At 34.6% G+C, this 13,476-nt stretch overlaps 2 protein-coding genes across 2 annotated transcripts; one reads left to right on the forward strand and one right to left on the reverse strand.

The window, feature by feature from the left end:
- Window positions 1–2,918: 2,918 nt before the first annotated feature.
- On the reverse strand, window positions 2,919–3,170 carry LOC149024851 (polcalcin Syr v 3-like). Its single transcript, XM_089143007.1, has one exon. The coding sequence runs from the start codon at window positions 3,165–3,167 to the stop codon at window positions 2,919–2,921; it is 249 nt and encodes an 82-aa protein (XP_088999133.1). The 5' UTR covers window positions 3,168–3,170.
- A 5,989-nt stretch (window positions 3,171–9,159) lies between these two features.
- LOC149024852 (ras-related protein RABA6b-like) lies at window positions 9,160–13,035 on the forward strand. The gene is made up of 2 exons (XM_089143008.1): window positions 9,160–9,631; window positions 12,190–13,035. Exons 1-2 carry the CDS (start codon window positions 9,417–9,419, stop codon window positions 12,626–12,628), a joined length of 654 nt encoding a protein of 217 aa, XP_088999134.1. The 5' UTR covers window positions 9,160–9,416; the 3' UTR covers window positions 12,629–13,035.
- The last annotated feature ends 441 nt before the right edge of the window (window positions 13,036–13,476 follow it).

The following is a 13,476-nucleotide window of genomic DNA, read 5'->3' on the forward strand; positions in this document are numbered from 1 at the left end:
ACTATCTTCAATGATGGATTTTATTCCTGCAAAATTGCCGCTGTGGGTGCTTTAAGAGATTCATGACATCCCAGTTATCTCTGTAGATAATCATTTTCGATAAAACCATCTCCATTGTGACATTTCAAAAATCAAAATATCATTCCTAATAAGAAACTAACTCTTCAATTTCTATGTATTCTCTCTTATCTCCTATCTCCTCTCTCGTCTCTCATCTCTCTCTTTTCTTTCTACTTATTCTCTTCCCTTTCTATAAAAGGTGGTTTAAGAAAATTTGGAAAAAAATCTACTCCACAATTAGGTACTCTTTCTCAATTTATTTATTCATTTATCTTCTTCTCATTTTTTTTGTTATTCTTTTTATTTGATTTTATATTCTGTGTTTCTCTATTTTTTCTACAATTTTTTGTTATTTGATTTTGTATTGTAAAAAAATGTTTATATTAATAGGTAACTAACTACTATTAGTTTGCATCTTGCCTAAAATAAAAATGGTTTACATTTCTTTACCAAAGAAAATTTTGGCTTGCATCTAACTTTTTAGGGTTAAAGTTATGTGTATATTGTTGCTTTAATTTTACTTATATTTTGTCAAAAAAAAAATCATTATCAATAATTTTTTTTTCTTTCAATTACGTGTGGGCCTCAAATATAAGTGGATCTATTCTTTAATATAATAAAATAATTTAGAGGTAGGACCTCAAATGGGTCTTATAAAGGCCATACAATATGTGTGGCAAAAAAGCATTAGATATTCCATAACGGGAAGGTTATCTAGCTTTTATTCTTCGGCCCCCCAATAAGGAAAAAAATCCTCTGATGTGCACTTCTCTCTGCTTGGCACAACAGTGCAGTACCATAGCTTGACACATGTAATATTCTAAATAAAGGGTTGAGATTAGACATTGGCTTTTAAGTGAAAATACCTGTTTGTGACCCGTTTGAAGATTAACCCGCCCAGAGAACCGGTTTTAGAACTTTAAATCCCCATGATTTTCCCCTCCCCTCTTGTTTTGAGACTCGTCAACTCCTTCTTTCCTCTCACTCCGTTTTCTCTATCGTGTCTCTTCCTTCATCTCTCGCTTTCTTCTTCATCGCTTAAAATTTTGGAGAAGACTAGGAAAACACCAAGATGGACTTGGTATAAGGAAAACTCAAATTGATGCTAAATATGTGATTTTTGGAAGTTAGAAGGCCCTTTTGACTACTTAAGGACTTAGAGAATGAAAGTGGGCGACCAGTCATCAGTGAAACCTTGTAATTCTAATTCCTAATTGTTCAGTTCAAACTTTGAAACTTTTTCATGTTGCTGAATTATTGGAACTTCATAAAATATAGGGTCTTTCAAGGTTCCTTTCCTGAACCCCTCTCTCCTCTCCGTAAGTACTCATGTCGACAGAAATATCCACATTAACAGGCATTAGATCCTCTTTATATAGATTTGGGATTTGGTTTGTATAGGGCCTTATGACAGTGTTGGACGGTGTTATATTCTTGTGTTTCTAGGAAAAAAGATTGAGGTGGCTAGCAATACTGTTTGCAGCAACATGTAAATATGATGAGGGCAAGAAGAAGAAGAAGCAATGGAGAAGAAAGCAAGATATGAAAGAACAGAGTGAGGGAAAAAGAAGGAGTTGAAGAGTTTTAAAGAAGAGGGAAAAATCGTGGAGATTTCAAGTCTTAGAACGGAATTTTAGAAATGGGCGGGTCAAACGGTTCATAAAAATGGATATTTTCACTTAAAAAGTCAATGTTCTAATCTCAACCCTTTATTTAGAATATTACACATGTCAAGTTGTGGTACTGCACTGCTGTGCACAGCAAAGGATTCCCTCCGCCTTAATTGTGATGCAAAGAAAAATATCATCCACATAATAAAAAAAAGGAGATAATTAATGACAATGTTGGTGCAAAACCTCACTGTGTATAGTAGATCTCCCTGTTCTAACACTGGAATTGCACAAACTGGTTTGAATTGACTTGGATCTGACCTTGAAGTTTCTTCTGAACTGAATCAGCTCTAACTCTACAACCACAAGGCAGAAGATTGTTAGAGAGGGTGTTGATTGTTGTGATCGGTGTTCCATCTCTGACGGTCAAATTAGTTTCAGCTTGAAGCAGGCAAGAGAATAAGTGGAAGAACACTCAAATTCACAATTGCAATTGCAGAGAAGGAAGCAAGAGCTAATTCTCAGTTGGAAGAAGAAATGAGCCAAAAAAACCTACCTGGATTCCCGCTTCTTGCCTATTTATATTGTCAAATGCTTTTCCCATAGCACCAAAAAAAGAAATGCACATGGTAATGGGGGATCATCCTTCAGTGCCTTGCTTTTTTTTTATTTATTATTATTATTTTTTTGTTTGAAGTTCATCTGGGTCAGCTTGCGCGCACCTAGATTACATCCTCAGAGAAAGCTTTGTCCTCCACAAGGGTCAAACCCATAACCTTTCCACTGAAAACTATGAATCTTACCACTCTATCAACGCTGCAATATTGACTTATCTCAAATCCCATTACCACTTGTCTTTGGTCTGTTTAATCATCTTATTCCTACTATATTGAATACCCCCTGAATCTGATGACCTTGATTCGTGGAAATGTTTATTAATATTACAATGGATATAATGGCAAAAAATTTGATGAGAGATGTAAATACTAGAATAATACATATATCAAGAATTAAATCATAAGGTCCACACCATCATTGGTGAAGATATTCTCTTCTTTTCACCATTGATGAAGAAAATTCCTACATACAATACTTAACACATCAGAAACTGTAAAAAAAAAGAAAATTTGGGTGCCATGGAGGGTTGAAAGTTTTAGAATTTGGAAAGCACTTGATATTATCTTACACACAACTGAATTGGGTCTTGAATGGGTTCTTATTGGATTCAGGTTAGGACAACAAACTGGTTTAGAATATCTTAGCAATATCCTTGATTAAACCTTCATTGGCCATGCCGAAGTCAGAGAACTCCTGGAAAGAGATGAAACCATCACCATCTGTGTCTATCTCGCTCATCATGCGTCCAATCTCTTCTGCAGTAACTGATCCAAGTTGCTTCAAAGCGGCACCTAGCTCCGAAGAAGAGATCTTGCCATCTCCATTGGCATCTAATCGCTCGAAGATTCTCTTCACTTCTCCTTGGGTTTCTCCTGCCATCTTAGATATATAGTTAACTTCTTTCTTCTTCTTCTTCTTCTTCTTCTTCCTCTTCTTGAAGGTTCAAGTTTAATTGGTGATTCAGTGATTGATTTAAATTGTATGAAAGCAAAGTTTTTAAGGAGAACGGAATGAGTTTACGTGGTCTGCCGCAGCATTCGGACTTTAGGCCTTTTAAGAGGAATTATAAGTTTACGTGGTCTGCCGCAGCATTCGGACTTTAGGCCTTTTAAGAGGAATTATAGGATCCCGGAAACCCGCTCACGGATTATCCATTTTAATTTCAATAATTTTTTGCTGTCTTTACCATAAAAAGTAATTTTCGGGAAAAAATCTACGGCTTTCCACAACAGTGCACATATATACTAAATGATTGGCTGAAAAAACAAAGTAAATACAAGACTATTAAGGATTTTTAAATTTAAAATTAAACTTTTAATCTCAATCAATCATTTGGTATATATGTGCATTGCTGTACATAAGAGAGAGATGTGCACAATAGAGGATTTGGGTCTTCTGGGGTATGGGATCTACCTTGAGGTGTTGGGTTTCGGAGAGTCTACCTTGTTAGTATTTAGAGGTTATTTCTATTCTTCAATGTGTGGTGGTAGAGGTGTGAGAGAAACACAATGTTTTACCCCATGTGAATAGAAAATTCACATGGAGATTTTCTCGTGCAGACAGTGTTTCTGCCGATTTGTTAGCTAGAGGGGTCCGTTGTTTGGGTATGTCTAAAGTTTGGTGGATGTAGCCCCCACGTGGGCTAGCAGATTTGTACAGTGTATCTGTTTGGAGGGTCTCCCCAGACTTGTTTCTTTGAATGAAGTTTAATGTGTTTGGCAAAAAAAAAAAAAAAAAAAAAAAAAAAAAATAAATAAATTCCAACTTTTATCCATCTCCTACCGGTCATCAAAAAGTATTTAGGGTCATAAATGGTTTGCTCTCATGGTATTCAAGTCAATTTGTTGGGAGACTGTTCACTTTTGGTTTCCTCCACAATTTGGAATTGTTCTTATTAACTATGACGATATTGATGATTTTGGTACAATAGGGAGTGACTCTAATGGTGATGTTGTATTTCCTGCTGGTGGTAGAATGAAGAACATCTCTATTCTTTAAGTTGAGATGACTCTCATTAAGATTGGTTTGTTATTTGCTTCTTAGAGGGACTTACCTAACGTCATTATTCAATTTGATCGGTGGTGGCCATTAACTCTATTTTGGGAACCTTGATGGCTTATTAGTTCACTTCCGACATCCTTGAAGACATTCTTGAAGACATTCTTGATTTGATGGGTTCTTTTAGTAACTGTGTAATTCGCCATGGAGTAAGGAAGACTAATAGATGTATTGATTTATTTGCAAGCTATTTAATGTTGAATAAACAATTACTTTTGACCTTGACATACTTACTAATCACCTTGCTCTATTTGTGGTTGCTCTATTTGTTCATGAAGAGTAGGGGTGTAAATGGATAACCGAAATCTGCTCCCGAATTCGCATCCGCATCCGTTTAGAGGTATCCGAATCCGTCCGATTACTAATAGGATGCGAATATGGTATACCCCTTTCTATCCGGTTATTATCCGTCCGATAAAATTATCCGATTAAGTTACTTATTTGGATTTGTTTTTCTTATTTTATATATTTTTTACTTGAAATATATGAGTATTTTTCTAGAGTTTTTGCTAAAATAACTACTAAAGTTGTTAAATTCTTAAATTTGAAACCTAACCCTCATAAATAAAGTGGTAAAGATGTTACTAGGTAGACGAAAACTTGTATTCAATATATATTCATTGCCATTTAGAATAATTTATTCAAGAAAATAACTATCCGATTATCATCCGAATCCGGCTGAATTCGTCCGAAATCCGATAGGATATTATCCGAATCCGTCCGAATATAATAGGATGCGGATATGGTATTACCACTATCCGATCCGAATCCGATCCGTTTACACCCATAATGAAGAGAGATATAGATTCAACATTTCTACAAAATGTAACACCTTTTTACTTTCTTTAATATAAGTCCTCTTTTATATTTTCAAAAAAGAAAAAAAAAATCCATTTTAGCTATAAAAAAATTAAAAAAAAATCTTACTGTCAAATCTGACGCGTCAACTCAATCATGCATGTTGAAAATTTTAGGGCTTGTTTGGTTACTTGAATCTAGAGATTTCAAATCTCTGGATTTATGAATCTGAGAATTATACCCGTTTGGTTGTAAAAATCTCTAGATTCATGAAATCTAGAGATTCACATTTTTATACTAAAAACGTGAATCTGTAGATTTATGGGTAAGGGGTGAAATCCAGAGATTTCAAAAAAGCTATACATTTGCACATTCACAAAATTCACGTCGATCAAATAGTTTTTTAGGATGAATCCAAAATTTTCATTCCACAACCAAACATTTAATTTTATAAATTATGACTCTATAGATTTGAAATCTCCAGACTCATGTAACCAAACAAGAGAATTTGGACTCAACCTTTTCAGAAAGTATTATTAGAAATCCAATTTCTTAAGGCATATTTCGAGATAGAATGATGATAAATTATGAACCCAACTTAACTACTTTTCTCTAGTCCTTAAATGGTTTGTTGCAGAATATTAATAGTCTATCTTGGTTGCCTTTACTTCAACCACAACTGGAGTGTTTGGTTCTCATATGTTGATTGATTCATTAGGTATATATTTTAATGATTTGCATTCACGAACGATAGAAGTTGATGATACCTATTATTTTTCATGTTTTTTCAGATGGTTCATCGGATTCAACAACTTCTCGTAGTGGTTGTGGAGGGGTTATCAAGACCTCTTCTGGATCTTTTATAGCTGCTCGCATGAAAGCATGTTGGGCTCTATCTGCATCACAAGCGGAGCTGGAAGCAATGTATGACATTATTCAAATTGCTTTTACTCTAGGGATAAAGCATATCAAGCTCTTCTTGATTGTAGGGCAGTGGTCTCCAGTTTACATGGTGACTCTAATGCTTTGGATTTGACTTGTTTTAACTTAGTCCAGCTTATTAAGAACCTTTTGTTAGGGTTTGAAGATTGTGTTGTATTACATATTTCTCAAGAAGACAATGTTTCTGCTGATTTGTTAGTTAAAGGGGTCCGTTGTTTGGGTATGTCTAAAGTTTGGTGGCTGCAGTCACCAAGAGGGCTTGATCATTTGTAAAGTGTTCCTGCTAAGAGAATATTCCCAGATTTGTTTATTTGAATGAAGTTTTCATTGTTTGGGCAGAAAAGTATATATCAGAACTCAAAAAAGCCCAGCCATTCCATGCAATTATGCATTCTAAAATGTGGGTTGGGATTAGACTTTCTCTCTTGTCCAGGCCAACGCACTCAAGTTGCTGTTGTCCTGCAGGCTTGCAGAGCAGAAATTTAATGCCTGAAAGTTTTGTTAAATCCGGTTGGACCGGTGATCTCAAATCTCGGCTTGATTCAGGAAAGTGAGTTGCGCCAAAATAAACATAATCCCCTGGAAGGAAAGAAATTAACATAATAATTTAATCCCTCTGTTTTCATTTTTCAAGTTAACGACTCGTAACGACTCAACTGCTCACTGGGCCGTATTCCTTAGCTGTTAAATTGTCGAAAAGGGTTGGTTCGAAATTCCAAACCGGATTCTACCCCAAAAAAAAAATAATTCCAAACCGGACCATTCGAGGCCCATTTATCAATCAATCTATCTATCAACTCAATTGGTCGGTTGGTTTGGTTTGGTTTGATTTTCTCTTGTAAATGTTTGTTTTTCCATGTCAGCTTTTTAATCTACGCATCCTAAAAAAAATAACTAACCCACTACATTTGGGCCCCACCAACCCGTTAACCTCGGACAGTAAGAGGTTTGGGTCATTATTCTGTCGACCCCACGGGAGCCCACCAAGATTCCTTCCAAGATGATTCTCTTTCCTACTCTTCAATTAAATAAAATTTTTTTTTTCAAATTTTTATTTGAAGTTTGACCTGAAAAGTTTAGGCACAGTTACATTATATCCTCAAGAAGAGCTTTATATAATTCAAGAAAACTTCATGGATACGTTAATCAAAATTTATTTAAAAAAATATTCATCAACCAAATGAATGAAAAAGGTTGTAAAGATGAAGGAATCCAAGACCTCTTTTACTCGGTTTTAAATTGACTGAAAAAAAAAAGCTAGCAACCAATTCAATTTAGTCCATTATTTTATTTCTTATATTAAATGAAAAAAAAAAGTTACAATCTCTAGCAGACCTCACCGTAAATGCACAATATGTACTCTCTTATCGTAAGGACCGATCTTATTTATGAGGGTTGGTGTGGGTGAGGATCTATTCTTTTATATTTGCCTTACTTTTTTTCATTATTGTTGATACGAAATCATGCTCGTCCTTTCCCTATTAAATTCCTGCAAAACACATACTCGACCTTAGGGGGTTGAAGTACATCTCCGACGAGCAAGTCAATACTAATGAGATATGAATTCAATCACTTAATAAGAAACTCAAGTAATTGATGATATCAGAATATGAATACTTACTCTCTTCTGCCTGCTCATAATGTCTATATAGTTTAAGATCATAGAGTTAGATTTGGAATCTAATTAAAGAAAGAGTTATTTACTCGTTTCATTCTTCTAAATAGTTGATATATAATAGAAGACTATCTTGATGGACTTTTCTTGACTGGATGGTTGGACCGACCCTTGATCGGATGACCGGACCAACCTCTCTAAATTAGATGGTCGGACCGGTCTTGAGATAATGTCATTCCGGTCATTAACAAGTATAATGATACAACTTTTTACATTTTTTGGAGAAAGATCTTAGACATTTTATGTAATAAAAATCATAAAAATTGAATACAAACAGGTATGTCTTTCTACCATAGTGAAGACTAATGATTTTTTTTTTTTTTTTATTAAAGGCCCAAAATGCCCTTTTTTCAATTTTTTTTTTCAAGTTTAAAATATAAGCACTTGCTCCCCTAGTCTCCTCCTTATTGGAGGAAACTTTAACAGGTAAAATAATGGGTAGAAAAGTTTTTTGGGGGGTTTTAAAAAAAAAAAAACGGGGGGCGGGCACACCCCCCCATGGGGTCTGGCTTACTACCCACCATTGTAGGGTAGAAAAGTTATTCTAGCCTAATATTAAATCCTGGTTTTTGCCCCTGACTTTTGGCACGGTAGTAATAATCTCTTATACAATGAAAATAAGACCACAGAGGTTTTAGACTTTAACCTTCGTCTTTCCACACCTTCCCCTTCTATATTTTCCTGGGCCCATAGTCCCCAAATCTTTATGACTAGGTTGATGAAATGATGATAACATGTGAAAAAAATAGTAAACTTTTATTTCAAAAATTATATAAAAAAAATCTTTTTGTAGGAGTATTTTGTGTTTAATTTAATGTATTTTTGCTTTATTTTACATTATTTGTTCGCAAGGTTGATTATGTTTGGTAGCCTGTCATTATTTTTTCTCTTCTTTAATTTTTATTATGTTTTACGATTAAAAAATAAATATTATTCTAACTGTCATTTCACTTGTGACTTACCAATTCTTTGAATCTTTTATAACTCTGAGTTCTCCTATTATTGGTCAGTTTTGTCATTTGCAATGAAAGACTTGAAGGTATTTGGTTAATTTATGATAGAATATTAATTGGATGAAAAAACTATCACAAAATTGAGATTTGGTAATTCTTATTGGATAAATTTTTTCTAATATCTTATTGAAAATTTTCCCTAGAATTAATTGCTATTCTAATTTTCATTTCACTTGCATGTTGCGTATAAATTAAATTAAATTAAATTAAAAAAAGAAGAAGCTGAACTGTTGAAACTTGAGAGTTGAGAGTGAGAGAAATAGACAAGGTCGTAAGAAGAATAAAAAATCCTGTCATACCTAAAACAGAAATCTAATTGGAACTATTAACTGATTTTCACTTCTCACCTGCTGATCTGTCTTATATATAAATACCACTTTTAGAATCTGCTGTTTACAGTTACAATGGTTTCTCTCTCAATTCTTCCATTCTCACAATTTTAAATCCACACACCTTTGGCGTGATAACGATCTCTGTTTTGTTGTCTCTGTCGTTCTCATCACTCCGATCCTTCAATCACTGAAACTGAACAAACAAACTTTCTACTTTCTATTATCACTTCACGCGTTACAGATTTTCATTTCCTCATCTTCCTTCTCTTTCAATTTATAGTTCATAAAGGCGAAAGATAGATCATCAGTCATGGCGTTCTCCGAAGACGAGTGTGATTTCCTCTTTAAAGCAATTCTTATAGGAGATTCTGCTGTTGGTAAATCGAATCTGCTCACGAGGTTCGCTAAGGATCATTTCCGCCTTGATTCCAAGCCTACTATTGGAGTTGAATTTGCTTATCGGAACATCAGGATCGGTGATAAGATCATCAAAGCTCAGATATGGGATACAGCCGGCCAAGAAAGGTAACTTTTCTTTGAATTCAATTCTATTTCGTCGCTGTTTTGACTGAATTTAGAGTTTTCAGGGATTTTTTCGAGTTATAACTAACAAACCTAGACTCTGCTTCGTATATTTAGGGAATTCTGTTTCACCGCAACACAAGGATGAAGAAACAAAGAACCATACCATCAAAGAACATTAAAGAACATCAAAGAACAGATACCTAATCTGTCTTTCATTATTTTATGGATTAGGTTATTAGGTAACGAAAAACAACCTACTTAAATGATCTTTGAGAGAAGATCATGTCATTCCTTATCCATTTTCTTGGATTGGGCAAAGATTGATCTTGATTATACTAGATGATCTCTTTGATTAAATTCAATTCAACAACTTCTAACTCAAATATTTTTTTCAGTTCTAACAGAGTACTAACAGTTATTTTCTGATGCTTAGATGGTTAGATCCTTAGAACTGTTTCTTTAGGGTTTTAGTCACCATAGTAAGTCTAATATACCACTAAAGCAGTCTCAGGAACTACATCTAGCAAAATAAATCAATGGAAGTAAATTGTGTAGAGTTGCAGGTTGGTATCTGAATTGGTTTCCGTCGATCCAGATTTGATTACTCTCCAAATCGGCCGGAATTTGTCAAATTCTGCCTGAACCCTGGGAACAGAGTTGAGTTCTAAATTAGCCAAATGGCCCAAATCTGATAGACAACTCCGATCCGGTTCAGCCGGACTTTTTCTTACCAAATTGGCAAATCATGTGGCAAAACCAGGCCAAGGGAATATTCCACCGTTTGAGAGAGAGAGAGAGAGAGAGAGAGAGAGGAGAATGGGACTAATGGGTAGGTATCATTAGAGACCGACTTAGAGAATGGGATTAATGGGTAGGTATCATTAGAGACCGACTTCAATAGGTAAGGCATCATTAAATTTGTGAAGCTTTTGCCTTTTGCTTGAGTGCAAAGTCAAGAAAGAAAGGGGGGTTACTTCTTAATCTTCATTGTCTTTATGATTTTTGGTGATTAAGATAGAAGTTGTACCAAACGAATAAGTTAAGATAATTTGAGATAATTTTCAAAAGTGGGTCTCGTGTCATTTTGTTAGTTTTTGTTTGTAGTGGAGGTAGCAGCGCATGGGGTAGAAATTATGCCTAGTCAGGTACGCTCATGAGTGAACAGAGAGAACCAAATGAGAAAAAAAAATCAAAAAGTTAAATAAATATGGAACATTGACAAAACAGACAGTCACGAGTTAACAAAGAGAATCATTTGGGATGAAACCAGAGGTTTAAAAGATGAACATCATACAGAGATTCCCTTTTTTTTGACTCATAATAGTCTTCCCTCTGGATTAGCTTTTTGGCCTTTGAAGATTTAGTAAGACTTAGACATCATGAAGGCGTAGATTCCATGTTAGGGTGTACAGAAGTTTCTTGCTTATTCTAAAACTTTGGCCCCCACCACATTTGGTAACCAGAACTTGTTACCAAATTTGTTTAAAAACTAAAAGAAAGATTGCTTCTTTTCTAAACTAAAATGTTCACGGGTAGTGGGTAGTCTTGCTAATTATTCACGAGCGATGATATTCCTTCAATCTCTAAGCATGCGGTGGAGGTAGAGTAGTACTTGGTGGGGAAAATGATTACAATTCAACAAGATGAAATCTGAAGCGGTTGATTGTTTTTGTTTGTTTGTTTGTTTGTTTGTTTTGGTCTGAAGGAGAGGTTCATTGAAACATGCAAAAAGAATTCACTCAAACTTTTTGGTAAAAGAATTCACTAAAAACTTTTTGGAAAAATAATTCACTCCAAACTGACCTTATTGATAATCAGGCAAGCTTTGACTTAGCTTTTAGGTTCCATTGCTAACCCTAATTGGCAATCATATGGTATATCCGTAACTGTTGGCAAACTATACTTCAATTACAAAGTTAAACTACAAACGCATGAAAATTAGAAATTTTAACTTCACAGATTTGACATTGTTCAAATTCATGGATCATACATTAATCTAGATGAAATTCTAGTAAGACTAGAAAATCAATTTTGGTCGATTCATCCTGCTCTAGTTGTGCCGTATGAAAAAGGGTTAGCATGATTATTGGGCATCTAACAATTACTCTTGAATGATTATGCATGACTTTTCAGACAACAAATCAGTCTAAGTGAAATAAATGCCTATCTACACCTTCGTGCATTAACCATATATTTTTGATTAGTGAAACCAGAATTTTAGGAATCAAATAGTCAATTCTGTTAACATCGGATCAGAATCAGCTGGATCTGATTCGGGCCAATTTCTGTTGATTCCGAACTAATTCTGATCAATTCCGGCAGAATCAGAATCATAGTCCACGGAAGCCAATTCCACTTTCTCAAAACAATAAAAACCCTATAAAATAAAAACTTGCTCTCTTCATTTACAGTCATTATGTAGGATTTTATTGTCAGTCTCACACAGACACAGGCACAGACACACGAACACGCACACACACAGACTCACTCTCTCTCGGTAAGAGAAACACAGAGAGAAAGGTTAGCTGTTAATGATGTGATTGAGTAACATTTTACAGGTTTAGAGCAATCACGACCTCTTACTATCGAGGAGCAAAAGGTGCATTACTAGTCTATGATATAACACGGCGAGTAACCTTCGAAAATCTGCCAAAATGGCTGAAGGAGATAAGAGAGTTTGGTGGCCCCGACATAGTGATTTTGCTGGTTGGAAATAAAATCGATCTGGGTCATGCCAGAGTAGTCAGTGAGGAAGAAGGGCAACAACTAGCAGAAAAAGAAGGTATCTGTTTCATGGAGACATCTGCTTTGGAAAGTGTGAATGTGGAAGAGGCATTCCTAGAACTCATCTCTCAAATTCATGAAGTTACAAGCAAGAAGATCCTGGAAGCAAAGGTTAATCAAGTTCTGGTCAGCAGACCTTCTACAGCCATCAGCTTGGATGAAGTCACAGCAACCAAACAGACCAGTGCTAGTGCTGGTTGCTGTTCTAGGTAACCATGCACAACCCTCACCACTTTCACATGTTCATTCTTTGGGCTCACACTTCTTTTATTCTTTCATCATCTGCTTTGTTATAGTTGTTGCTTAAAACGTATGGTAAGAATCCCCACAAAATTCCAAAATACTACAGATATTTCCCAAGGTTTTTGGCATTTATATTTTCTTGTAATTAGAGAGAGAGAGGAGAATGTTGGAGGATTCAGTGAGACTGAAATAGAATTACCTTTTTTTGTCTTCCTGCAATACTTTCTCCAATGAAAAATTACTGCAAAACCAATCCTTTCAACATCTGCTGACCAATAATTGACCAAAGAACTTTTTCTTTCTTCAAATATCACAATATGCCACTTCTATTACTTGAATGATGACATTTCTTGCGCCACCATGCAATCAAGAAGAGTGGATCTAAATTAGCTATATGTCAAAGTTAAAATAAGATTTAATTAAAATTTTTTATTTTTTTATATGAACTCACATTTATGTGCTTTAGCCTTCTTTTTTTTTTTTTCATTATAAACTATATATTCTCCTCTTACCATTGACGGCAAAACATTGCTTTAGATAAAAAATAAAAATAAAAATGGATGGTTTAAATTTATATTTTATTTTCAAATATCATTTTTTTTATTATTATCTGGATAATTGTATATCAAAATAGACATACTATCCCATTTTTATATTATTATTATTATTTCAATTATACACATTTAAATTTTATTTATATAACCAAGTGTCTCCCGACCCATGGCAGAGAAAAATTCTCTTCATTCATAAAAATACAAACAAAATAGTCATTTTTTGGGGAAAACGAACAATATAATCACCTTGTTACCCAAAAAGAA

Source organism: Hakea prostrata, chromosome 2 (genome assembly GCF_041222555.1).
Source record: "Hakea prostrata isolate BN-2017 chromosome 2, UWA_Hpros_2, whole genome shotgun sequence".
In the NCBI taxonomy this organism is placed as follows: Eukaryota; Viridiplantae; Streptophyta; class Magnoliopsida; order Proteales; family Proteaceae; genus Hakea; species Hakea prostrata.